This window comes from Corella eumyota, chromosome 3, assembly GCF_963082875.1.
Source record: "Corella eumyota chromosome 3, kaCorEumy4.1, whole genome shotgun sequence".
NCBI lineage: Eukaryota > Metazoa > Chordata > Ascidiacea > Phlebobranchia > Corellidae > Corella > Corella eumyota.
The window spans coordinates 6050077-6077927 of NC_137492.1; the positions used below are offsets into that span (position 1 = coordinate 6050077).

At 29.2% G+C, this 27851-nt stretch overlaps 6 protein-coding genes and 1 pseudogene across 9 annotated transcripts; 5 read left to right on the forward strand and 2 right to left on the reverse strand.

Moving 5' to 3' along the window:
• The first annotated feature begins 245 nt into the window (after window positions 1-245).
• On the forward strand, window positions 246-3318 carry LOC145744677 (replication factor C subunit 4-like). Its single transcript, XM_082562590.1, has 9 exons — window positions 246-466; window positions 901-979; window positions 1101-1300; window positions 1747-1890; window positions 2007-2127; window positions 2297-2422; window positions 2602-2707; window positions 2859-2950; window positions 3067-3318. The coding sequence occupies exons 1-9, from the start codon at window positions 363-365 to the stop codon at window positions 3154-3156; spliced, it is 1062 nt and encodes a 353-aa protein (XP_082418716.1). The 5' UTR covers window positions 246-362; the 3' UTR covers window positions 3157-3318.
• A 555-nt stretch (window positions 3319-3873) lies between these two features.
• On the forward strand, window positions 3874-6157 carry LOC145745355 (long-chain fatty acid transport protein 4-like). The gene has a single exon (XM_082563408.1). The coding sequence runs from the start codon at window positions 3896-3898 to the stop codon at window positions 5894-5896; it is 2001 nt and encodes a 666-aa protein (XP_082419534.1). The 5' UTR covers window positions 3874-3895; the 3' UTR covers window positions 5897-6157.
• A 217-nt stretch (window positions 6158-6374) lies between these two features.
• On the forward strand, window positions 6375-9784 carry LOC145745155 (glucoside xylosyltransferase 2-like). The gene is made up of 8 exons (XM_082563154.1): window positions 6375-6506; window positions 6745-6849; window positions 7045-7212; window positions 7522-7740; window positions 8111-8225; window positions 8526-8694; window positions 8861-9069; window positions 9241-9784. The coding sequence occupies exons 1-8, from the start codon at window positions 6409-6411 to the stop codon at window positions 9343-9345; spliced, it is 1188 nt and encodes a 395-aa protein (XP_082419280.1). The 5' UTR covers window positions 6375-6408; the 3' UTR covers window positions 9346-9784.
• A 653-nt stretch (window positions 9785-10437) lies between these two features.
• LOC145745356 (serine/arginine-rich splicing factor 5 pseudogene) lies at window positions 10438-13050 on the forward strand (annotated as a pseudogene). Of its 2 annotated transcripts, XR_014281256.1 has the most exons (3): window positions 10438-10678; window positions 10882-11142; window positions 11447-13050. The product of XR_014281256.1 is annotated as a serine/arginine-rich splicing factor 5 pseudogene, transcript variant X1 (transcript). The 2 variants fall into 2 exon arrangements; XR_014281257.1 differs by having other exon boundaries at window positions 10438-11142.
• Window positions 13051-13070: 20 nt separating this feature from the next.
• Window positions 13071-18896, forward strand: LOC145745354 (propionyl-CoA carboxylase alpha chain, mitochondrial-like). Its single transcript, XM_082563407.1, has 17 exons — window positions 13071-13146; window positions 13326-13388; window positions 13598-13645; window positions 13878-14060; window positions 14355-14408; window positions 14536-14704; window positions 14913-15094; window positions 15313-15490; window positions 15789-15887; window positions 15977-16089; window positions 16395-16538; window positions 17004-17139; window positions 17397-17550; window positions 17743-17845; window positions 18008-18163; window positions 18291-18393; window positions 18494-18896. Exons 1-17 carry the CDS (start codon window positions 13093-13095, stop codon window positions 18673-18675), a joined length of 2121 nt encoding a protein of 706 aa, XP_082419533.1. The 5' UTR covers window positions 13071-13092; the 3' UTR covers window positions 18676-18896.
• A 77-nt stretch (window positions 18897-18973) lies between these two features.
• On the reverse strand, window positions 18974-24856 carry LOC145745353 (atlastin-2-like). 2 transcript variants are annotated; one of them, XM_082563405.1, is made up of 16 exons: window positions 24761-24856; window positions 24360-24548; window positions 24001-24240; window positions 23350-23457; window positions 23061-23216; window positions 22885-22950; window positions 22498-22735; window positions 22048-22232; window positions 21852-21923; window positions 21502-21693; window positions 21296-21367; window positions 20805-20999; window positions 20491-20562; window positions 20174-20359; window positions 20026-20097; window positions 18974-19930 (listed from the first exon to the last, which is right to left on the reverse strand). In XM_082563405.1, exons 3-16 carry the CDS (start codon window positions 24205-24207, stop codon window positions 19544-19546), a joined length of 2208 nt encoding a protein of 735 aa, XP_082419531.1. In that variant the 5' UTR covers window positions 24208-24240; window positions 24360-24548; window positions 24761-24856; the 3' UTR covers window positions 18974-19543. The 2 variants fall into 2 exon arrangements, with proteins under 2 accessions (XP_082419531.1, XP_082419532.1); XM_082563406.1 differs by having other exon boundaries at window positions 24360-24554; window positions 24761-24855.
• A 441-nt stretch (window positions 24857-25297) lies between these two features.
• On the reverse strand, window positions 25298-27851 carry LOC145745285 (nucleolar MIF4G domain-containing protein 1-like). The gene has a single exon (XM_082563316.1). It carries the CDS (start codon window positions 27841-27843, stop codon window positions 25630-25632), a length of 2214 nt encoding a protein of 737 aa, XP_082419442.1. The 5' UTR covers window positions 27844-27851; the 3' UTR covers window positions 25298-25629.

Consider the following 27851-nt stretch of genomic DNA (forward strand, 5'->3'; position numbering starts at 1 on the left):
ATTTATATTCGCGTTTGAAGCCTGTCATTAAGCACATCCAAATTCCTACGCCAGTTTATTTAAATAAAAACAGATTTATGTTAAACTAACTTGAATAAAAATCCTGTAAACAATAAATGTTTTATTGGGGACAACTTAGAATGCCCTTATCTGTTGTCCCTATTATTAACTGCTACGTTACGACTGTACAGGTGTAGCATTTCCCGCCACTTGATAACTTCTTTGAAGTACAAAACTCACGTTGATGTTTACATCCTTACCCTTCGCTTGTACGCAAACGTAAGCTACCCGTACTTCTGGTGTACATAAACAAATATTTGAACACACAAACAAAACGTTTAAATTAAAAAGAATTTAATAAAATGCAATCGTTTTTAAAACATAGCGGAGAATTAACAAAAAATCCTTTGAAGAAGAAGGCCGTAAATTCAGAATCTTTAAAAAATAAACCCTGGGTTGAAAAATAGTAGGTTTTTTCTTTTATATTGTATACCACTTAGCTTAAAAATATAATTTTAATTTGTTTAAGTAAGTGATTATAAAATATATATGACATAAATATTGTTTTGTTCTTATTGTTTTAACTTCTAAATATACAGCAGCGTAGTCTGGTAGTGTACTAGTGTAGAAGTCAGAAAACTTGCTACACTACATGAGATTGCGGGTTTGATCCCCAATGTAGTGCTTTTACTTAAGTAAGATCCTATAAACGGTCAAATAGTATAAACTCCTGGCCTGCCAAGCCAGTATGTGTTACTCTTTCTTTGATTAGGTCTTAAAGTTAACTTTCTCACATCGGGAATAAAGATATATGTATAAAAAATAGAAAACTATAGGGCGTGTATTTTGGCCCTTTTTTATTTTAGATTTATTAATATCATTTTTATCATTTGTTTATAGTAGACCTAAATCTGTTGATGATGTAGCACATCAAGATGAGGTTGTATCAGTTTTAAGAAAATCTCTTCTTGGTGCTGATGTAAGATTTTTTTGTATTTTGGTTAACTTATAGCAAATTTATCAGTTAAATAACATTTAAAAGTACATAATCAAATGTATATAATATTTAATTATGTATTTTTGTGTAACTTTTATTTTAGCTTCCAAATCTGTTGTTTTATGGGCCACCTGGTACAGGGAAAACCTCAACAATATTAGCTTTAGCCCATGAGCTTTATGGATCACAATTGATGAAAGAAAGAGTGTTGGAACTGAATGCTTCAGATGAACGTGGCATTGGAGTAGTGAGGGAAAAAGTTAAAAATTTTGCACAGCTTACTGCAAACACTGTGCGTGAAGAGTAAGTTAAACTAAATTAAAAAAAAATTAAGTAGAAAATCAAGTTTTTTTTTAAACAAGACCTAAATTGATCCAACAGTTTTATATACTTCTAAAGATTGGCAGTGTAGTGTAGTAGTCAGAACATTTGCTACACAACATGAGGTTGTTGGTTCGACCCCCACTGCCAACATAAGGTTGTTGGTTCAACCCACTGCTGGCCCATGAGTAAGGCGCTATAAACAATTTGAACTCCTGCTGAGCCAGCACTTAATCAACAGTTTAATTATTGGGGAATTATAATCTATAATATTCCAAACTGTTAAAAGGCAATGCGAGACTGGGTTGAGCTAACAGTTGTTTTTTTTAAAACAAATAGTTTTTTTAGAACTAACAAATGTTATGCGCAGTGTATTTTAACCACTTGACTTTTAATTTATAATTTTGTTTTCTTGTTTTTATGCTCAGTGGTAAGAAATGTCCACCATACAAAATAATCATCCTGGATGAAGCAGATTCAATGACCAAAGCCGCACAAGAAGCTTTAAGACGAACCATGGAAAAACAAACAAAAACGACTCGATTTTGTCTTATTTGTAACTATGTCAGTAGGTATGTCACTTCTATTTAGTAATAATTTTATTATACAAAATTGTTTTTTTGCCTAAAATTATTAAATAGAATGATGAAGTAGCTTAACGAAAACTTACATGCAAAATTATTAACAGACTAATAGCCCCGATTACTTCTCGTTGTTCACAATTTCGATTTAAACCACTTTCCATTGAAGATCAAAAGAAAAGACTTTTGTTCGTTTGCGAAAAAGAAAATGTGAAAATTTCTCATGATGTAAGATTTTATACTACTTTGATATTTCAGTTAATATAGATTAAATTACCTGTAAATGAGTAGTAGTTTGTGACATTTGAAAGAAATATTTATAATAGTAAATTGTATGCATCGATAGTAAATATATTTATTGATTACCTACGATTTAAAATATTGTTTTATCTTGAAGGCAATGCATAGTTTGGTCACATGTTCTGAAGGTGATCTTCGTAAATCAATGACTTTTCTTCACACAGCTTATAGGTTGAAGGGGGAGGAAGGAATTTCACAAAAAGATGTTCTGGAAATAACTGCGGTTTGTTTATTCTAGAATGGAAAATTCTATTACATGCTTAAATGTTTTTTTGGATACCATCACAAAGGCATAAAAATTCCTTTCATACTTATAAATATATTAATAGCATATGTAAAGGATAAGACAAATTTAATTTCTACTTTACATTTTGCGTTCTTTTAACATACTTCTTATTGCAGGTAATACCAGATGAAACTATTCGAAAATTAATTGAAGTCTGTTTTTTAAATTCTTATGAAAAAATACAGAAAGCTGTCCAAGAAGTAGGGTATGATGGGCATGCAGGTATAATTAACATATTTTTTTGACTAGTTATGGTTCGAAATCTTAGATTTCGAAGTTATTTCTGTGGCTGTAAGTTATTTCTGTGGCTGCATTTTGGTATTATAATAAAAAAAAATATATAATTATACTATATTTTGTTTTAAACTTTTAGCATCCCAAATTATACTTCAAATGCACGATGAAATTGTCCTTATGTCAAACTTAACAGATGATCAAAAAAGTTCAATAACCGAAAAAATTGCTGTAAGTTTTGTAGATAAAATTTACCACTTTATATAGATTTATTTAATTTGCATAAATTTTTTGGGGTTATTGTTTTTGAACCTTAATTTTTATCATGCAGAAATATTTTTATTTAGATAATTGACAAATGTTTGATAGATGGAGCAGATGAATATCTACAAATTATGTCTTTATTAACCACAATTCAACAACAGATTTCAAAATAAACTTTTGTCAGCATTTACTAATCATATTTTGTAACTTTCTAGAAATATATTTCTTATTTTAACCACTTTTTTTTTAACAAATTGTACAATTTTGTAATTGTGCCTTTTTGTTATTAACTAGTTTCATGGCTGTTCTTGTTTTGTAACAGTTAATAAAGCAACACAAAACCATAAACAAGATTATTTTAAACACTTGACGTTATTAAGGGGTAAACGAATGCTTTTTTTACAAAAATTTTGATGGCAAATCCAAAAAGTTGCGTGTAGTAAGTATACAACACCACGGAGCCAACTACTGTGAGAGCCTGCAGAAGTTAAAGGTTACTTAAACCCATATTTAAATAAAACAGGCAAATGCTTATACGATGCAATGCAAGTTTATAAATAAACACAGGAGCAGTTTACTGAGAGGCCCAACAGAAAATGTTTATGTCTCAGTTCCCATAACGACAATCCACTTTTACTTTGATCGTTATTGTTTTATTTTTCATTTTTTAAACTTTCGGCAGAAATATATATTAGTAACGATTAAACAAAAAAGCAATTAAAACAAATGAGATATTTATTCTCCCCCTTGAAATGTGATTTAACGTTGGAAATGTTGTATACTTGTTTATAATTTTCAGAATTGAACGCATGATTGAATTTTGCAGCAATTTGTATTTTTTTAATGGACTTTGTAACCGTGAAATTGCTCAATAAGGAAAAAGTAAACGCATCTGCGTTTTTTCGCAACCAAATGCAGTTAAGGCCAATCCACGTATTAAGAGCTTTTTATTACACAGTAAAGAGTAGGTGGTTTAGAGTAATGGCGCGTAGCTTGGTAACCTATGGTATCATAGGAGCTTCAATCTATACATTTTTGACAACTAATTTTATGTTCGTGGGAGCAGTTTTGTTTTCAATTTATTTTGCAAGAGGAGGATGGAAATTTTGTGATCAGGTTTACCAGACATTGTTTCGCGATGTCAGAGCTTTGTCTTGTTTGTTGAGATTTAAAATTCGTCAGATGAGAAATATAAAACGTAATGTAACAATTCCAACTATATTTGAAGATCTTGTAAAGAATCATCCTCATAAAATAGCACTTCAATGGGAAAATGTTAGGTGGTCATTTTACGATTTGCATGAGTATTCTAACGCGATTGCAAATCATTTTAGGAAACAAGGAATAGGTCAGGGTGATGTTGTTTCAATTTTTGTGGAAAATCGGCCTGAATTTGTTGCACTCTGGCTGGGTTTATCAAAAATTGGTGCAGTATCAGCATTAATTAATTACAATTTACGGGGCGATGCATTATCACATTGTATTAACATATCTTTAAGCAAAGCAGTTATTTTTTCTGGGACACTTGCCTCTGCGGTTAAGAATGTCCAAAGCGAATTAAAGGGAAACTTACAATATTATGTTGTTTGTGATAATGCTGACTCTTTAAAACCTGTTGAAACGACTTCAATTGATTTGGTTTTAGAGTCTGGTTCAAGATTGACACCATCTCCACCTAAAAATGCATCCTACATGGATAACTTAATGTATATTTATACATCTGGAACCACTGGATTGCCTAAAGCTGCAGTTATCACTCATTGTCGATATTATTTTATGTCTACAATGCCTAATCTTCTACTGCAATATAAATCAACTGATAGCATATACTGCTCCTTGCCATTGTACCATTCGAATGGAGGAATTGTTGGGCTCGGGCAGTGTCTTTGCCATGGAATTACCTTTTCATTTCGAACCAAGTTTTCAGCACGAGCTTTTTGGATAGATTGTAAAAAATTTGATTCCACTGTGATTTTATACATTGGTGAGATATGCAGGTACTTGTTAGCTCAGCCAACTAAAATCTCAGATAGGGATCATAACGTTAGAATGGCAAGTGGAAATGGTCTCCGCCCCGAAATATGGGGACATTTTGTTGAACGTTTCAACATTGCAAAAGTTGGTGAGTTTTACGGTGCAACAGAAGGGAATGCTAATCTTATGAACATAACAAACACCCTTGGTTCTTGTGGCTTTCTGTCAGTCATGGCTCCATGGGCATACCCTGTAACACTGTTAAAAATAGATGAAGACAAGGAATTGATTAGAGGATCTGATGGGTTGTGTGTTAAATGCGAACCTGGTGAATTTGGTATGCTTGTTGGTAAAATTATTTCTACTAGCCCTACCCAAAGGTATGATGGTTATGCTGATAAATCTGCTTCTGCTAAGAAAATTGCCTATGATGTTTTGAGAAAAGGTGACAGTGTGTTTATGACTGGCGATGTTCTTACAATGGATACTTATGGAAACATGTACTTTAAAGATCGAACTGGTGATACTTTCCGTTGGAAGGGGGAAAATGTTTCTACAGCTGAGTGCGAGGCAGAACTGGCTAAAGTGCTGCACAATCAGCACACAGTGGCAGTGTATGGTGTTGAATTACCAGATATGGAGGGAAGAGCTGGAATGGCTGCTATAATGGATCCAGACAAAGAAGTGGACTTGGAAATTTTTTATAAGGGTGTGGTCGATAATCTTACCTCTTATGCTCGGCCATTGTTTGTTCGAATAACGGACTTCTTGGAAGTCACTGGCACCCATAAAATTAAAAAAGTTCAACTTAGAAATGAAGGATTTGACATAAATGTTGTAAAAGATCCTTTGTTTTTTCTGGATGCTTCAAAGGGTAAATACATTCCATTGGACACTCTATTATATGAGCAAATCAAAGAGGGTCATGTAAGAGTTTAAGAGTATGGTACAATAATTTTTTTATAAATTTGTATTAACAAAAAAATTTAAAATTTAAAAAACTAGTTTTTTTAATTGTTATTTGATGAGCACTCATTTATTTAAGCTTTGCAATGGTTTTTAACTAATTTTTGTTTGCATGAATACATTATAATGAGGTTATGTATTTACTCAGGAAACAGGATAGCCTATCTTTCTAATTTTTTGTTTATTAATATTTAAAAAGGAAAACATTGTGGGATTTCCTAATTGTAATTTTGTTTCCTGTATGGTTAGGCAATTATTATTGTGATAAATCATATTATTATAACTACTATATTTATTTAATTAAATTAATTGTTTTAATAGTTTATTTGTAAATGTTAATTGATTGTAGTTTTACGCAAAATCTTTTTTATTGTTATGTGATAGATATTTAAAAATATATATATGCTAAATCACTATTATTTATAATTGCCGGTTTGATTATTTATTTACAGAAATATTTTTAAAATATAACCTTATTGCAAAGAATGCTTTGGAAATCAATACTTGTATTAACATGTGCCATTTTTTTAATTAATTTTACTACACTTAATTCTAAGTTAGTGGACAACGTAAAACTAAAATGGTAAGCAAATATTTTTTTAAGCTAATCTAAATGATTATTAAAACAATATCTTTAAAAGTGTGTTTATAAAAGATTTTTTTTTAATTTTATGTATGTTTTTATGAAAACCAAATTTGTGTATATTATTTAAAACAGTTTCGCGTTTGCTATTACAGCTTGCAAAATTGCTACTAAATTTTAAGAAAATAACAACTAAATTGTATAACATAATTTTAATAAATATTTTTATTTGTTTTAGGGATACCTTTATAAAACGTTTAAAAGTGTTGTCGCTTGGTGCTGGTTTGCACCAAAAAACTTTATTAGCTTTGGAAGATCTCAATCAAATTTGCTTAGTCGAAAGGTTTGTTTGCTTAAAATAAATCTTAGCATAATGAGCCAGCCTACTTGTTAATAATTTATGTATGCACATTTGCTGAACAATTAACTTGCTGTGAAAAGTTCTTGCTTATAATATTAACCTGCTAATTTATTATATAAATTATAATTTTTTCCTCAATATTTTTGTAAATATTTTTTAATACAGTTTTGTAAATAGGCAATTACCGCATAGTCCAATAATTAATGTCGTTGTGGTTGCTTGTGGGGAGGATGACCGTTTTGAAGAAACTTTGGTGAACTTGAAATCAATAGTTTTGTTTAGTAAATCCCCTGTTATGCTTCATATTTTTGCTGATGACAATTTAAAACCTAAATTTGAGGAATCGTAAGTATATTAAATTTTCTTACTTACATTGCATACATTTATAGACTGTTGTTTCATATTGTAAAAAATAACCAAATAATTACTTACTTTAAATTATTATTTATGACACAAAAAAATTGTAGGACATATACTTTGTATGTAAAATTGTTGACTGTTGGTAATTCTTTTTTAGTGCAATAAAGTAATAAATGTCTAATTTTTCCATTTGCACAAATATGCAAACAACTGCTTGTATTGATTTACCACAAACTGTTAATCAACTTAAAAATAAGATTAGCAAATGGTTGTAATAATAATACTTATGTGCAGAATGAAAACAATCAGTGAAAAAAATTATGAATTTAAAACATATCCAGTAAGCTATCCTGATGATGGTAATGCAAGCAAATGGAAGAGCTTGTTTAAATTATGTGCATCACAGCGTTTATTTCTTCCACAGTTGCTAAACAACGTTGACTCAATTATTTATGTCGACACAGACATTTTGTTTGTTAGTCCTGTTGATGAAATCTGGAAACTTTTTGAAAGGTTAACTTTTTATTTTAAATTAGAATTTTATTATTAGATAAGGGTTAAATAAAGGTATTGTATTAAGTGTGAAATAATGTAAATCATGAGGGCAATTGTTTACCCAGTTTTAAAGAAATTTACTTAAATTCTCACAATTTCATTATGATACTTTGATAGAGTAACTTAATTATACAGATTTATTTATATACTTGATTTTTTTAAATTTTATTTGTTCTTTAAACATTTAAAATTATTACCAGATTTTATCCCTTAATCTTGTGTAATAATAACATTTTTTAATTCTCCTCTAAAATTTTAACCCAAGTTATTTGATTTCATTGTAACAAAAAAGCCAATGAAAAACAATAATTTAATTTTTTTTTGTTAGTTTTAATGCAACTCAACTAGCTGCAATGTCTCCTGAGCATGAACAAACAAATGTAGCTTGGTACACTAGGTTTGCAAGACATCCATATTATGGTTTAACCGGAATCAATTCAGGGGTGAGTTGTCTTTAGTCACAGCACCACTAGACTGAGCTGTTTTGGCACACTAGTGTGTATAAGCATACATTTCTTATAGGGTTGGTTATACTTCCACTTAGCACTCTTATGTAAGGCATGAATTGGTACTTCTTTTAAAACCCTAAAACAAATTAAATGTTTTTGAGCTGATATGAAAATTTTGAGTTGCACTTGTGTTTCATGTAAACTTCATAAGTTATTGAAGTGTTTCACATTTTAACATACAATTACTTTTTATTTATAAATTACTAGTTTTTATTTAGAAGTTTAATTGTTAAGGTGATGTTAATGAACTTAACCAGAGTAAGAAGCAGCCAATTTAAAAATGATTTACAACAAGATTCGATGACTTGGATGGAGATGCTTTTACCTTTGTACAAAAAATATCGTTTAAATATAACATGGGGAGATCAGGATCTTCTAAATGTTATATTCCATCATAATCCAGGTTTCGCAGATTTTATAATAAATTTTTTTTAAAGGATAAAAAATTCATTAAGTTTTAAAGTGAATCAAAAAACAAACAATTTAGGCTTAAACATTTTTATGATTTTAAATAGACAACTTGTCACCAAAATAAGTTTGGGTTATAAATCCATTTTATGTTATATAAGAAATGATGATGTCTTTTCCATGCAAATACAACTACAGGCCTGACCATTGCATGTACATGCCAGCATGTAAAAGTGCAGTTACTGATGGAGTAAGAATTTTACATGGTTGTAGAAGATCTTTTCAAAATGATAAATGGCCCTCATTTAAAGCAATTTATACAGCTATGAAATTGTTTAATTTTGAAAAGAATGTCACTCATTTTTTGTCGGTAAGATTTTAATTTTATTAAACTTGATTTTGTTACATATTTTTTGATTGTAACAAGGACCTTTTACACATAAGAAGTTAATATAATTATTTTTTTGTCACTTTGTCTTAACATTATAATAAATTATCAAATAGAACTATTGCATCACACAGAATTTTTTTTGCATTTTAGGATGTTAAATTTCATCTTGACAAGCTTCCAGAAAGTAGATGTAAATCAGCTTCCTCAGCTGTTATAAATGGAATCAAAGATACATGCAACCAACTAAAAAATTGAGACATAATAATCTAGGTGCTTATTGTAGATTTTTAAATAAGTGGAGGTTTATTAAGTTTTATTTATGTAGAATTAGGAAATTAAAAAAAAAGTTTTTATATATTTAGTGTTATTAATATTACTTTATTGTTTTTATACAATTTTTTTTGGCTTTTAACCTTTGCACAACTTAAATTATTATTTAATTTCTGTAGTTTTATGACATTTATGTAAATTGTTCAAGTGAAGTAATGTTTTTTGTTTATTTAAATTTTTGGTTCTATTTACATTTTTAGTAATTTGCAATAATTTTCTATTTTCGTATACACTGTATTCAATTTTCACTTTCATACACAATTATTTTGTATTTTTTTAAATGACAATTTATTCATTTATATCCTGGCATAATTGAATTGTGCGTTGGTTGCCTTTCTAGACTTGTGCAATAAACAGAATTTGTTAAAATATTATAAATAGTTGTGGACATATTGGTTACTATAATATCTTTCTGAAATATTGTACATATCAAACAGGATCATTGACCACATTTTCAGTACAAACATTTTTAAATACGTAGTAACGATCAAAATACTTTGGCTATTTTTATTTTTTATAGTTTTTGCCATCAGAATGGTAGCACTACACACCGGCCCAAAAACCATGAATTATATAGTAGTTAGTTCTAAATTTACCCAAATATAAATATTAATACTTATAAAAAAAGGGTTTATTTTTATTTAAACGAAAATAAAATAATTTTAAAGTGTATAATGTTTGGTTTTAACACAAACTGTTGGCAGCTATTCAATATATTATAGTTCAAAGTGAAAAAAAATGGCTACCGTTTTTTGACCACGTGATTACTGGAAGTAGTCTCTAGTGCAGTCTTAGGAATGTAATATCTAAGGGGCGTTATTCACTTTTACTTGCTATAATACAACATTCTTCGAAATGTTAATTTAACAATTTTAAATATTATATATAAACATATGCAAAATAGATAGTAAGTTTTATTATGTAAACCGCGTACAGTTACGTTTTTTCCTAATATCGAGATCGAACCGATGTGAATATAAATTGATTTCTGGAGAAGAAGCTTGCCACGTTCGCCAAGGTTTTTCATTGCGCTTGTTTGTTCGTAGAAGTTAGTGGTATTTGGATAGCGTTGATTAATATGTTTTTACTAGGATTGTTAGGCACGATATACTTGGATGTTGGATGCAACATTTGTTAATCTGTTCGTTGTTCAGGGTTCGCTTAAAGCCAGGATATTGATATACGCCGGTCACGATTCAGCATAATCTGATAATGGTTAAAAGTTGTTTACGTCATTCATTTGGCATTATGTTCAGATGTTAGTTAACTTATTCATATTTGTTTAAATAAGATATTTTACTATTTGTTAGTTTGCACACCAAAAGTATAATGTGTGTCTTTGATAAACCCTTTTAATTGCATCATCAAACTCAATTATTTGATTTATTTATTTAAATATAAAATCTTTAGAAATTTGATTTTAGTTAAGTCAGTTTAAAAAAATGTTATTTATTTTCACAGTACTTAAATGCATTCTGTTCTGGCCATCTGGCATCCTTTGTGTTGCTTCTGCCCCCGAAATATAATTGATCCCAGTCCTTTTTCCTGTTTATTTACTTGGCATGTGTCTTGGTTCCTTATCGCCTACCAGTACTAGCCCTTTGTTGCACTATGGTTTTTGGTTAGGATTGAGAGAACATGATTTTGTAAATGTTAACAAATCTCTGGAATCTCTTAGAATCTAATTATCTAGGTTGCGCCTTGAAATCATAAATAAAAATGGTAAATTTTGCGTCCGTAGCATTGGTAAATATTTAATACAATGCTTTATACTTTCGAATATTACATGGGTAAAGGATTGTTAAACTTTTGGTGAACACTTGATTTTAAGTTGGGGTTTAAATTTTGGGTTTAATTGCTTGATTTAAGTTGGGGTTTAAATTTTGGGTTTAAATGTAATTAATGCATTTTTAAATTAACAAATAATACTTTACTGATAAAAATGTTTAAGGGGTTTGTATGGCATATTTTTTAATTGTTTTAGTTAACATTTAATAAAAAAAATAAATGTTTACATTTATTACAGTTTTCGCTTTCTCATTCGTTACCTACTAATCTAACGGGTTGGTTTGGTCAAAGCTCTGTGATAGCATTCAACAGGGGGCCATTTTTTTCTAGTCGCAAATTTCCTTAGAAAAGATATCGTTGGTCTTGTTACCTGTCATTCTAGCAATAATCTAATTTTTTTTGGTATATTCCTTCTGCTTCAAAACTTTACTTATTTAAAAAGAAATGGTAAGGTATCATTAAAAGATTATTATTTAAATTTTTAACAAATTATTTTAATAAAGCTAGTCGTGGAGAGTAAATTCTATTCTAAATAAATATGTCTGGATGTCGAGTGTTTATTGGTCGCCTAAGCAACCGTGCCTCGGAAAGTGATGTAGAGAGATTTTTTGATGGATTTGGAAAGATTCTGGAGATCAATTTAAAGACGGGATATGGATTTGTTGAATTTGATGATCGCCGAGATGCAGATGATGCTGTTTACGAGCTAAACAATCAAACCCTCTGTGGTGAACGTGTAACAGTTGAACTTGCTAAAGGTGCCCCAAGAAGAGGAGGTCCAGGAGGAGACAGAGGCTACAATGATCGGGGAGGTGGATATGGGCGTTCTAACTATGGAGGAGGAGGCGGTGGAGGAGGACGATATGGTGGCAGAGACGGAGGCGGTCGTTATGGTGGCAGAGACTTCGGAGGAGGTTATGGAGGAGGAAGAAGCGGAGGGCGTTTTGCACCTCCTACTCGCACAAAGCATAGAGTTTTAGTAAAAAATCTTTCAACAAGAGCAAGCTGGCAAGATCTTAAAGATTATTTAAGAACAGCTGGAGAAGTCACATTTGCTGAAGCTCATCAAAAAGTAAGAAATGAAGGAGTTGTTGATTTTGCAACACACGAGGACATGCGAGCTGCAATTAAAAAGCTTGATGATACAGAGTTTAATGGTCGCAAGATTCGACTTACTGAGGAAAGAAGATCTAGATCAAGAAGTATAAGCAGATCTCGTTCCAGGAGCCCCCAGCGTTCTAGGTCTCGATCCAACAATCGTGACAGCAGATCTCGTTCACCGAGACGTTCTAGATCACCAAGGCGCTCTCGTTCACCAAAGCGCTCACGATCTAGATCATATGACAACGGTAACAAAAGTAGATCCAGGTCACCTGTCAAAGATGAAGATTACAGCCGATCACCAGATAACAATTAAAGTTGTGAATTGTAAAAAAAGTTTTAAACAACAATTTGTTCTTTAAGCTTTAAACTAATTTTTGTGTTGGTTTAATTTTCCTTCCACAGTTTTAAACTACAGCTGAATTTACAAGTAACTTCAATGTTGTGTTAAATAAAACATGGTTTTTAATTATTCAGATAATATTTGTAAAATATATCATGTGTGATTAAAACCAAATATTTTCAACTACTTTCAAATAAAAACTTTGTGGGCCAGCTATTAAACAATTTTGTACATAAACTTGTGTCATTTTTGCTTATTAAAACATAAAAATTGTAATTACTTTTTATTTGTTGTTGATTTTTAAAAGCGATTGCATTTAATATAAAACATTGATGAATTAAGTTTTAAATAAAAATAAATAAAAGAAAAATTTTTGATAATTTGTGAATAAAAATTTGTACATTTTGTGTTTAGATATAAGAGTTTTTAAATTTTTTAAAATGAGAGTTTTGCCATGTCAAATCAGGAGAACCTTGTTGGGATTTAACTCTAAGGTAAACCAAAGATTTGCAATTTTTCACTAACCAATTAATCCAGATTTTTTGTATTCAGTAGTTTTGGGTCAGGGTCTATGTCAACTTGTAAGTTAAATTTAACTATTTTTAAGGTGTAATATTGATAAAAGATTAAAACTTAACATATTCTATTTAAGTAAAGTGTGTATTACTTACAGCAAAGATTGTGTTACCAATACAGACATGTTACATCAGCGGCATCTGTAAGCCAAGATGAAAAGGTAAACTACATGGTATTCAAACAAACATTTTAATAAGAAAATTTACCAATATGTTACAAGCAAAATGTGGTTTCTTTAAATAGTGTTAAGCATGCCTTTTAAAATAAACCAAAGATCTTTAAAACTTAATTCAAAGTTGAATTAAACATTATTGACATAGGTTTTTTGGTCAATATTTTAATAAAACATTTTAACCTTTTATTGTTTAGACGTTTGACAAAATTCTTGTTGCAAACAGAGGAGAGATAGCATGCCGGGTAAATAATATTATTTAATTTGTCTCAATAATTAAGTTGTTTTTTATTGGTCCAAGATTAAAACAATAAATCTTTTAACTGCAACCATACATAAAGTTGGGTATCTTAATATTTTGCAACAATAAATTGTTATTTGCCTTTGATGGTAATACTGATACTGGCAAACAATATAAATCAACTCTTATTCAGTACCTTGATGTTTATTTCTATTCAACAAAGATTTTTTAACTAGGTAATGAGAACTTGTAAAGATATGGGGATATCCACCGTTGCTATACACAGTGAAGCAGATGCTAATTCTGTTCACTCTTTAATGGCAGACGAGTCTGTCTGCGTTGGTCCTCCTCCTTCTAATCAAAGCTACCTCAATATGCCAGTTATTTTAGATGCTATTAAACAAACTGGTGCACAGGCCGTACGTACATTTATTTTATATTTCATAAATGTTTTTTTTGGGGTTAAACTAAGCATCAATTGCATTGTACACCTGAAATTCATATTATGGCCATTTTACAACTATTTCTGTAATAACCATTAGTACTATATTCACTACAGCTATTACTAAGTAGGGTAATAGATTGCATATTTTTATGGTTGGCTTATAGTTCAAGTTGTTAGTAGAGGTAGTGTTAATAGGGGTAACATATTTTTTGGAAATTCTTGTTTGCATGGTAATGAGTTTCAATTAAAAAAGTATTTTTTATTCTAGGTTCATCCTGGATATGGATTTCTTTCTGAAAATAAATCATTCGCCCTTAACTTGGTAAGATTTTCTTTGTTTTATTGTAAGTTTAAAGCACAAGAATTTACTAAAAAAGTGGATTATATACTAGTTTTAAGTTCTAAATTTAACCTAGCTTACAACCATATTAACAAGTTTAAACATACAGGCTGAAAATGGAGTCGCGTTTATTGGACCCGATACATTTGCTATAGATGCAATGGGAGATAAAATAAAGTCAAAGAATATAGCTAAGACAGCAGGTGTGAACACTATACCTGGATATGATGGAGTTGTTGAAAATGTTGAAGAGGCTGTTAAAATTGCAGCTGAAATAGGTAATCAATCTTTCACATAGACTTTAAGTAATTAAAAAATAGCATTAATTTAATTTTTTAGCAGCTTAAGTGGTATATTTCTGGTGGATACCAATCAAAATAATCTAGAAACTTAAACGGTAAACTTATAGCATCCTTTAAAGACAAACATTTTTGATTAGAAATTTGTATATAAATCTTTTAATTCTGTTAATCTATTTTTGTTAAGGATATCCGGTAATGATAAAAGCCTCTGCCGGTGGGGGAGGAAAGGGAATGAGAATAGCGTGGAATGAAAAGGAAACAGTTGAAGGATTTAAGTTTTCAGCAAGAGAAGCTGCATCAAGTTTTGGAGATGATCGATTGCTAATTGAAAAATTTATTGACAAACCGAGGCATATTGAGATGCAGGTTTGTTTTGTTTAAATACTGGTTTTTAAACTTCTTCAATAAAAATATTTTAAGCCCACTGTTTTTTTGGTGTTTTCCAACTTCGATTTGTTTTTTTTATATGTTTATAAAATTTAAGTTTAGATTTTTAATAGCATATTATAACACTTTAATATGTTGACAGTCTTAATGAAAAAATGCATTTTGCCAATAAGTTTAAAAATTGATTAAATTTGAAGGTGATTGCAGATAGTCAGGGAAACACTGTTTGGTTAAACGAACGAGAATGTTCAATTCAGCGAAGAAATCAAAAAGTTGTTGAAGAAGCTCCATCCATGTTTTTGGATCCTAAAACAAGACAGGAAATGGGAGAACAAGCTGTCACCCTTGCTAAAGCTGTGCAATATAAAAGTGCTGGTAAGAAAGTTTTTTAAATTTTTTGGTCACTTGAAGCTTTTTTTTTTGCTACATAGTGTTTCATTTCAAAAAAATCTTGTACTCGAGAATAATTAGTTTATTTTTTCAAAAACTATTTAAATGTATTTGGCTGTTTTTTTTGTTATGTCTTTTATGGATTTTATTGTTAAATGCATTTTAAAGGATTTCTAAACTAAAAACTGAAAATCATTAAATTATTTATGTTGTTAGGTTGTTATATTATTTATACTGGTTAAAATTAAACTTTTGATATATAAAACTTCCATTGCACATCTAGGAACTGTGGAGTTTCTGGTTGATTCTAAAAAAAACTTTTATTTTCTGGAAATGAACACAAGATTACAAGTAGAGCATCCTGTCACTGAATTTATTACTGGTAAACTAATTTTAACATTTATATAAACTGGTATTTGAAACATAAAAAATATTACGAACGCAAAACTGAATATATTTTTTTCAATATAGGACTAGATTTAGTCCAAGAAATGATTAGGGTTGCTGCTGGTCATCCTCTTTCTTTTACACAAGATGATATTGGAATTAATGGGTGGGCGGTTGAATGTAGAGTATATGCTGAGGTGCCTTTTTTAATGCGTTAACATTATTTTTAATATGAAAATAATATGTTATTTTACATTTTGCCCAAAAAAGTTAATGTAAAAAATATATAGGTAGGTAAGTGTATATGAATGTAAATAAAACTGAGAAGTGGAATAAAAATAAATACTTCACACAAAAAAATTTATCATTTTCTTGAGTTTTTATATATTTATTTTGTTTAATTTTTAATAAAACATAATCTAAAAAAATTATCGCTTCAAATCAAAAAATCATCGCTTTTTTTTTTGCAAAAATATTTAATGACATTGTTAAATTAATTTAGAATCCTTACAAATCATTTGGTCTTCCATCGACTGGACTGTTAACCAGATATATTGAACCAACACATTTACCTAATGTGAGATGTGATAGTGGAATTAAAGAGGGAAGCGAAGTGAGCAAATTCTATGATCCCATGATTTCTAAGGTTGGTTTTTAAAGTATGTATAGTGTTACAACGTGCCAGATTTAGTCGTAATAAATTTAATGTCTTTTAATTGCCAGCTAATAGTTTAATAATGTATTCACTGAATTATAAGTATTTACAGATTCTTCAAGTTTTAGGTTAGAAATTAGTATGTGTACCTTTTTAACTTGTATTTAATATTTTGGATCACTTATACTTATCGATTCTCGAAAAATCTTTTGGCTGTAAAGTACAAGAGAGAATTAGCTAGTACCGTAAAACACCAGAAAAAAAATAAGCTGGGCCAGTAAAGTACAAAAGAAAATTAGGTATAACTGTAAAGTCCGAGAGAGAATTGGCAGTACCGCAAGAGCGAGTAAAATTAGCTAGGACCGCAAAGTACGAAAGTTTTTTTAAGAATCTTAAAGTACAAGTGATCCAATATTTATTACCACTAATTTTTGATACTCTTTATTTATATACAAGCTTGTCACATATGGTTCAAATCGCAATGAGGCACTTGCAACGATGTGTAATGCACTGGACAATTATGTTATTCGGGGGGTAACTCACAATGTTCCGTTATGTCATGAAGTTATTAGAAATCCTAAATTTGTTTCAGGTTTGTAATTCATATTTTTGCAATACAAAATTTCCATAATATTTGAATGCTGTCATTATTAACTAAATAATATATATCAATGCTTTCATTTACTGACCGCTTAAATTTTTTTAAACACTCTGCCTAATGTTGAAATGGAAATTTATGTTGTATAATTTTTTTTTTCTTTTTAAAGTTTGTATATCAATTTTGCAGTACAATATATATAATATATTTTTAAGTTTATGCATATCAAAACATAAATCACAAACTTATAGGAGATATCAGCACTAACTTCTTAGCTGAAGAATATCCTGAAGGATTTAAAGGAAAGCAGTTGAATTCAAATGAACATATTTCACTTTGTGCGATAGCTGCTTCATTTTATGCTTGCCAGCAACATTGTAACCAACAATTTGTAAATCAAAGCAGGTAACAGAATGTTCTATATTTATTTTAACACAAATTTGAGTAAAACTGTGAATAGGTTTTCCATTATCAAATTCCCATTTTAGAGATAAAATACCTTTTTTAGTTTCACAATAAAACTCCCATTCGCTTTAACACAATATTTTTATTCTTTGTTGATGCCTGATTTTTAATCTCTCCTTGTCAAATCACTAGGTTAGAAACTTTAAATTCCAAAACATCAACGTGGAAAATTTTAATAACATTGAATGATAAACAACATAATGCTCAAGTTTCAAAATCCAACCAAGGATATACGGTAAGATTGTTATATCATTGACCCAGTTGTATTGTCTGGTTAGGATACTGCTTGTTGCGGTTACTATGTTAATGTTGTTGATAGCCTTGTTTAATGTTTTTATTCTTATTTTAGGTTTTGTTCCACCAAGTTATTTATTTTTATTACCTAATTTTTTATTAGATTGAAATAGATAACAAACAAGTAAAAGTTTCAAATGATTGGAATCTATCTTCACCATCTCAAACACTCTCAGTCGATAGCCAACCGTCCTTTACTGTTCAATGCATTAAAGCCACTGCAACTGGCCAGTTTCAAGTTCAATACCAAGGGACTACAGTATGTAAAACCTAAAACTTAAGCCGGTGAATTTTTAGGTGCCAAAGTTATTTAGTTGTGGCCATTTTGCAAATAAATACCATTTACTATATTTTTTTAACATTACAATTAAAAGAAATAATTTTAGTTCAACATTGAAGTAGTGAGTGACACAGTTGCTAGTTTTAAAAAATACATGCCAACAAAAGAAGCAGAAGATGAAAGTTCCATCATGAGATCTCCTATGCCTGGTACATTATTTATTTTTAAAGAATTCGTAAAAGAAAACTTTGTAACAATACTTTAAACTTTTTGCCACATTGAAGTATTAAACATGCTTGCTTGTTGTAGGCACAGTGTTATCAATATCATGCAAAGAAGGTGACCAAGTATTTGAAGGACAAGAAATTTGCGTTGTTGAAGCAATGAAGATGGAAAACAGTTTAACCTCGCCTCGAGATGGAAAAATTAAAAAAATTCACTGTACTGTTGGTGATATTGGAGAAGATGATCTTATTTTAGAATTAGAATAAAACCTCTTGCATTTTCTAGAACTTTTCTTTTACGTTCCAAAATATTTTTCTTTATCTTTTCATATTTATACTATCATGTTTTGTGCATTTGGTGGATTACACAATCAATTATAAAAAAAATTAAATTATTTAAATTATGTATTAGAAATATATAGGATAACAATTTTCTAAGAAGCTTACTTTCAAGTGACAACCAGACTTACCTGTAAGATATTTTTCGAAGCGACAAAAACAACAGCATGGACACCTTATATTAAAATAATGTTCTCATTTAAGAGATATAGTTAGTTAGGAAATAATACCATTCTCTTAAATTTAAATTTAAAACTGTTTTATATAAGCCAATGTATTTGTAATAATAAAATAGCTATTTTCAGTATACAACTCAAACTGCCAGCTACTGTCGCAAAATTTATCAAGCTACGGTACATTATAAGGTAAAAAAGAACCAGTTTTCATAAATTTTTAAAAAGATAAGTATGCATTTACAGAGCCTTTTTACAAATCATAAGCATATGCAGAGGAATTACTGTGACCTTTCCACCGCACTATAATTATGTAAGTAATAACACAATACAGAAAATGTGTTAAATTAATACATGAAAAACAAACACTAAATAGCATAAATTTACATGAAAAAAATCGTCAAATTTAAAACATTTTTTTTCTTTTGTTTTTTGAACATGTTATTTATGCTATTCTTCGGTGATAATGCAATAATTTTGTTGTTAGCTTCACCCAATTAAGTTAAATATAATTTAAATTTTATGTTATTCCTAATAATACCCTAGGAAGCGGCCGCTTAGTATTTTAATAACATGAAAATTAAAAAAAACCTTTAAACTACAAGAAAATGAATTACAATGCTTTACTTTTTTACCAACCCCACAATAGCACCAACGCCTGCACCCACACATGCTCCCACAGCAATAGTGGCAACTATAGGGGCTGCTGCTACAGCAACTCCTCCAGCAGCTATGCTACCAGCAACTACTAAGACACCCTCCGTGCCACCAATCAGGGCACCAAATAATGCATATTTTCCTACACTTCGTAGCCAATGTGCTTTATTTTTTTCATTATTCTTTTTAATTGTTTCATAACATGCTTCCATCTTTTTTATTAAATTGGTTTGATAGGTATTTTTAAATTTTACCTCTTTCAATTTATTTTCCAGTTCATTTTTACAATCACGAAACAATTCTTCGTGTTTTTTTTTAAGACAGCTTTCTTCCACATATCGTCCCTCTATTACCTAATAAGATAAGTGTTATCTACCTAGCTTTAAAGTTATAAAAAAAAATTTTTTTTATTGTAAAATCAATATATTTTATTGGAATAACTAAATACCATATTTATTTTATTTCTATACTCATCAGCCAGTTTGGATACAAAAAGTTCCATTTCAACTTGCTGTCTTTTCTGTGAAGAAAAAAAAACTTTAAAATTGTTTTTTAACAAAGTAAAATAAATGCTATGATCAAATAGTTAGATATACCTTATTGTCTGAATTCAGTGTCACAATTTTGTGCTTTTGGTCTGTGATTAATGTGTTGATTAAATCAATACAATCTTGGATAAAATTTTTGTCAATTTGTTTTTTAACATCATTAATCATTGATTTTCTCCAGTTTTCATGTGCATTATTTATTGTGGATTCTTCAACATAATTTCTACCACACAGCTTAAAATGTAAAAAAACAGTATAAGCAATTTTTCAAAAAATAATTTAATTTGAAAAATATTTTTAAACATGGTAAAATTTTAATTAAAAGCTTTTTTTTTAATTAAAAATTAGATTAAAGCAATTCTCACTTTTGTCATTACAGTGATATAATTTTCCTTTTTTTCATTTGCAAAATCCTTATTTTGTGACATAGCTTGTTGCTAAAAAAATATTTTTAAACCATTTAATAAATGAGGATTTTTAGTACTTAAAAAAATGCGATTTTGGTCAAAATATGGCGCTTGTTAATTTGTATTTAATTAGTAATTATCTCATTTAAGAAAACTAACGTTTAATACAACAAAGAACATTTTTAGCTTTGTTCGAAGAAATTAATTTCAGAATTTTTAAAATAATATAAAAAATGGAAAATAATCCTAGCTTATAAACATTTAAAATTCACTTTGTTAATTTTGTTTGTAGTGCAGTAAGCTTGAAAATTAGTTTCAAGTTTTTCTTGAAGTTTAATATTAAATTGAGCTCCAATTTTAATTTCTTTGTCTGTATGTTTAGATTTAAATAAATCTAATGCTTCGATAAGAGCTTCGTCATGAATTGACTTTAATTGACATTCTAAGACAAATTGATTGTTGCATTTCTAAAATAGTGTTATTTAATTAGTAATATCATATAGTTAACTATATATCAGATGCCCGGTATTAAAAATTTGATTGGGTAATTTTTTTACAATTTTTAATTTAAGTCTGAGGTCTGGACTGCCTTTATTTATTTGAATTTAGCCTTCTTTTTCAAAAACAAAATTTGCAGAAAAACGTTTATTTAAACATAAAGTGCTTTTCAAACTGAATTTCACCGCACAAATACACTTATTTATTTAAAAAAAAGGGTTTTACTATATTTAAATAAACAAGACCTTAGCTGTGTAAGTCTTACCTTATTCATCATTAAATCATATGATGCAACACTTTCTCGTAATGAATTTAAAAGGTTAACCTTTAACTCAGCCTAAAATATTTTAAGTGCATAAAATTTATAACGAACTATTTAAAAAAATTATTTTTTATTTTTTTTTACTTGGTAGTAAAATGCTTTATAAATTGGTAAAAAATTACTAATTATTAAGTTTAATAACAACCTACCAGATAAGTTTTATTCTTTTCATTAAAACTTTCCATTTGTTGTTCACATAACGAAACAAGGAAATCTTGCTTAGATTTAAGGAATTCATCATCACCTAATTTAAGACTTTCATCATACAATTGCAAAGCTTTATCTTTACAACTACCATGAATTTCCATAAATTGATCCTCAGCAACATACTTTGTCAATTTCTATAAAATTATATTGTGTAAAATATTAAAACCATAACAGATGTCTTACCAGTAATTAAAAGTTTAATCCTGAATATCATTATTATGTATTTCATATTTTTTCGTAATTAACTAATTAACAATAGTTTTGTTCGGCTCATGAAAATCTAATTTTTTACCAATTTCATATTTTTGCAGTAAAGATCTCTTGCCTCTTCCACAATTTGAATAATAGCTGCATTTCGATTTGCCTTTTAAATTTTAACATTAAAAAAAAATTTTAATCTATTAATACTATTTAGCTTGCTTTATTATATCACAAATGTTTACCAGAAAGCCCCAAAAAATTAAAAAAGATAATATTAAGCATTTAACCTCAGCAATAGACTTCAGATCAGGCAATTTTCCACTTTCAAACACTTTATGATACGAAATCACAAAATTTATCAAATCTTTTCCAACTAGTTGTTTTCCATTGATCATTTTAGCAACAACTGTTTTGGCATCAAATAACTCACTGAAAAGAATATCAACATATTCCAAAAATTCTTCGTCGACATCTTAAAAAATGTAAATCTTATGTATTGTTTACTTAAACAAAGTGAAAACTTATATTCCAATAAACAATAAAAAAAAAGTTACCAAATTGAGCAAGTAAACGGGATATAAGGTTTATAACTCAACCTTTATATCATTTGAACTGATCGTAAAGGTAAATTTCTAAAACTCGAGACTGGGTTGGAGTAAGTAATGTTACTCTATGTTTAAGTCGCGCATTCGACTTACCCACATCGAGGATAAAGATATATACAAAAAAAGTGTTACCTTCTATCGTAAGAGGGGGTGATTTTGTCCCTCTACGCTCAACCTTTTTTCCAGGTGCAGGTAGTAAAAAACACAACATTTTCTCAAAACATTGGTTAATTTTACTTAAATTATCAGAAGATTTAGACTCTGTATTGTCTTTCTCTTCATTCATTATTTCTTTAAAATAAGTTTGTCCTCCCTCTAGTCCATATGAATAATCAGAATCAGCCCAATCACGAATTAAATAGTAAAATTTCTAAATAACAAATAATTTAATAAAATGTCATTTGAACAGTTGTTTGGCATTTATTAACAAAATTTATATAAAAAGCATTTTTTAATTTATTAAAAATAAGTTAGCGATTTTCAACATTGCTTGTGTTTTCGTGTAATTTCAATACATACATAAAAGGGTTTGTCACTTTTTCCATGTGTTTTTTTAGATACAAGTTTTCCATAATCCATAAACATCTAGAAATCCGTGTATAAAAAAAGGTTTTAATTAACATAAAATTACATCATAAATATAAAGCCACATTATTGTTAATATAAAACAATTAAACACTATTAAAATTTTTTACTGAAAGATTTTCCAAATCATCCATTCCAATAAGTTTTGTAATATTACATATTTGAATCGAAGAAATTAACATGCTAAGAGCAAATATTACAGATGAAGATTTGGCAGTTGATTTGAGATCGAAAGTTCCTTGGGTATCCATAATGAAAACATTGACCTACAATTAAATAAAGTAATTATACAAAGGCATACATTTACAATTAAAAAAAGGAGTACTTCCTAATATCCGAAAACAGAAAAAAAAAAACTAAACCTTTTTATTTGTTTGTCATTTTAATTATATTGTAAACCTTTCCATTTGGTGTTTTAATAGGAAATGGTTGGTTCCAAATCCATATTCCTTCTGTGTCATGAGTTCTTCCACCTCTCCAATGAAAACCCTCCAAAATATTTTTCTCCTGTAGCATAATAAAGTAAAAATAAATTGTCCAAAACTCTATAAATATTAAGTAAAACTTGAATCTATTTAAAAAACATGTGACAAAATGACATAATTATGATATACTTTATATAGTTGGCAGCAAGATGTAGTGGTAAGGACACTTGCTACACCACTTGAGGTTGTGGGTTCAATCCCGACTGCTCTTATGCTGTAGCGCCCTTGGGTAAAGAGCTATAAACTCCCACAGCACTTAATCAACAGCATATTTATCTGGCAATTATAATCTATAATATCCCAAACTGCCACAGGCAACTTGAGACTAGGTCGGGGTAACTGTTCTTACTTTGTGTTTAGGTCGCGCATTTGACCTTATTAGGTCAAGGATAAAGACATACAAAAAAATGATTATTCATTATTGTTTCACAAATTTATTGAGTTTTAAAAAAAAAACAATTATTTTCTGGATAATAAATGTATTGTCAAGTTTTTAATAAAAGTTTAGAATTCATTGTTTTTTTGTTAAAGTTTAGTATTCAATAAAATTTTTGCTTTTTTTTACCTCAACACCTTGAAGTTTGTTAAGAAACAGATTTAGTAAAAAAGATTTTCCAGTTCGATATGCTCCAGCCAATGAATAAATAGCAATTGGTGTATTTTTAACCAATGGATGATTAAAAATTTCTTCTAGAGCTTCAGAATCGAGCTTCAACTGGCTTAAAAAACCACCTGGTTTAATAATTTGAACTGGTTTTCCAATAGCAGTCATGTTGTTTTTAATAAATAGTTGACTCAAAAGCCCCTAATGGTATAACAAACAAGCTTTTAATGATTAAAATAAAATACAAATTTTATGTAGTTTAATGGATTTATAAAAACAAAAAGCATTAAAAGTTTTTAAAGATTTTGAAACTTATTAACCTCTTTTTTCTTTTTTTACTACAATTTTACATTCACATATTTTTAGGACTAACAAGTTGGTAACAGTGGACTAACAAGTTGGAAACAGTTTGTTAAATCTCTTAATAAGGTGGTTGCAACACAACTGAAAATCAGTAACACTTGAAAATATGTCACGTACCAGGAGACATATGTTGCTTGAATGTTTACCTAAAGCTCAAACAAGATTATATGTTACCTAAAGGTCAAACCAGAAATAAATGAATTATAAATGTTCAAATAAGTCTCATGTGAGAAACTTAAACATAGACAAAAATTAAATTTACACAAAGCTTACACAATGTTCAAATAAAACCAAACCCTATATTGCTCCCTGATAAATCAATAAATATACATAAAACTTTCTTAAAAAATTAACTTACCTTTCTAATTTAGTACGGTTGAATTTTATTTTAAACTTTTTTTAAATGTACAGATCACACTACTATTCTACACTTTTAACACAATTAGGTTTTACTAAATAATTTTTAATAAATTTATTTTTTAATAAAACTAAACCACATTAACTATGCATGTCTTATAAATTAATCAATTTAATAAAAAAACCCCATCAACTATGCATGTCTTATAAATTAATCAATTTAATAAAAAAAATTAACTTCTTGTTTGAATTAGGTTAACTGGTAAAAACATTTTATATTAGGCTTAATAGACACATAGAATTTAATTTGCTATGTTAATCCAAGTATCACTTTTTTATTAATAATATTTTAAATAGCCTTTTTCACTTGTGTCATTTTAAAAATAACTTGCAAACAGTTTTCTTTTAATTTGTATGGTGGGTAGTCTTGCGTTAAGTAAAATAACAAAAAAACGCTGACCTCACATATATATTGCGTAAGTCAAACTGTGAGTTGAAACACAACTTTTTTGACAGATTAATTATTTATTGCTTTTATTAAACAGATGCTACATAACAAAAAGTTAATATAAACCACACTGGATTTTGAACCAATCCTGAAAAAATAAACACATTTAAAACATTACCAAATTATTTTAACAACATGTTTTTTAACCGCAACTTACATAATATAGTTGTGTGGTTGTGAATATTAAAAATATTAAAAATGCATTGGGTTAAAAACATTTAAGGTCAAATTAAGTCACAATAACCACCAAAATTAATTTTTAGTTTTGCAAGCTTACAAATATGGTAATATAAAAATTTGTTATGTTAGAACTCATTTGCCAAAAATATAGTGTTGGTCAACATATTTACCTATTTTATAATTTAGATACATTTTTTGGCAAGCAAGTTTTTGTTCATTGTTATGAACTTCTCTTCAAAGTGAATATGTTCTTTGATAAATTTTTCATCATGTAATATGAAGTGTTGTAGAAACAGTTTTAAACCTTGTCGAGTTAGGCTGTTACTCTGCCCACTTAAATTAGAGAATATCGATTTAATATGTTTATCAGATTCAATATTTGTAGCTATATACACAAATACTTGTCTTAAAAAGGAAACAATCACTTGGTCCATTTCTGCATACTCGATTGTTTTTAACAAAGACAGAGGAAGAGCTTCTGAGAGAAAAAGTTCAGAAAGCAAAACTATAATATTTTTAATTTTGCCAGAAGACATTGATTTTAATTGCTTTATTCGATCCCAAAACGAGCATTGAACAGTCATTACAAAGTCCCTCTCGTAATGACATAACTTATTCAAAAGGTGAAAATAAAATGGATTATAAGTTTTTTCCTGTTGGCAACATTCCACTAAAACATGAGCAATTTCTCGTAACTGTTTACCTTTTAAACCTATTCGAAATATGCTGTCAAAGGCATCTAAATAATCACCCGACGACATAACAGCATAAAATATTTTTTTTCGAATGTCAGTGTTCATTTTTAGTTTTTTTGCAGCTTTGACTAGTTGCAAACTTACGTTGTCTTCAGCGGCGTTAAATTCTTTGCTTTTATCTAGCATCGGCATCCCTTTCCAATGACTACCGACAATCCACCATCTACTGTTGCTATCAGCATTAATCATATCCTCAAAAGAAACATTTGGAAAAGGGTCCGACTCACCCTTGCATATACTTTTCACCTTTTTTCTTCTGTTCATTATTAGATCAACATCATAGCCAGTCAGCTTTCGAACATTGTTGTTTTTAATTGCTGTTAAAATATCCAGCATGTATTTCGTTCGTGAAGCATCACTTGCTTGAACATCCTGTGCTTTAATGGTGATACTTTCAATAATAGATTTAAGCAATACAGGGTCATCTTTGCGTAATTGAAAACCAATGTTTTTAAGAATCAAAACCAGCAACTCAATGTCTTTTTCAGTAAAGCTATCAATAAAAATTGATATTAAATCCATAACAATTTTGCTCCTAATGGCTTTTAATTGATATAAGCTGCAGATAAGTTGTATAAAGTTATTTATTGCTTTACCAAGTCCATATCCCAAGGTTTTTAACAAAATATTAGTTTTTTTACATGCAGTTTCAGTAAAGTGTGCAACAACTTCAGGACCGACATTGTGACTTAAAACTGTGATAATCATAACCGACTCAGTAATTAACCGCTCAGGAATAGGATCTGTAGTATCAAATTGTATCAGGATTAGTTCGGTGAGTATTTCAGTCATCATTGCCCGACTGTTTTCTTGGTACAAAGATTGAATTTCAGAGCAAATAAGATTTAAATTTGATTCGCTAACCCTGTTTAGGTGTCCCTTGATTTGCCGCTTAAGCCTTTTCTTTTTCTCGGATAAATTAGTTGAAATTGTGTTTCTAAGAGCAGGAGGAACGTATTTTGTTGATTCTGAAGCTGTTTTTTGATTTGCTATTTTCTTCTCCTTATTCTCATCTATTACAGTAGAGTAAATTTTAACATCAGGAAATTCTTTAAAGGACTGAAAGTTATCATTGGATGGCAATTTTTTTTCATTATCAACATTTGGTTTAGGTGCATTACTAAGTATTTGTTTGGGTGCAGAAACATTGGAAATGGATGATTTTTCAGCTTCAACATTCGAACACTTCTGTTCATTTTCACTAAAAAAATCATCATCAGATCCTGATAAGGAAATATCATTTGCTTCGGATGAGTTATTATCTTCAGTTTGGTTGACAACGTCTAAAATAAAGTCTAAACCATCATTGGCAAAACTTTGTGGCAATTTTTTCTTGCCTTTTATGTACATTAACTTTTCGAGTTTATGTATTGTTTGTTCATCTTGACCCCCATCTTTAAGAATTAATTCTTTTTTGTTTTCCTTAAGTTTTTCCTTTTTTCTTTTTCTTTTAGTAGCACCACTTTCCGGCTTTCTTTGCTTTTGCCGGTCTTTGGCCCTTTGTAACTTTTCCTTTTTCTTTTGCTTTACTAAGTCTTCAATATTTTCAGCATTTCCAAAATAATTTCGCTTTTTCAACTTTTTGTTGATTTTGGTTTGTATACGCCTTTGCTTTCGACCAAGCTTCTTGGTGTTATCCATGAAGTTTT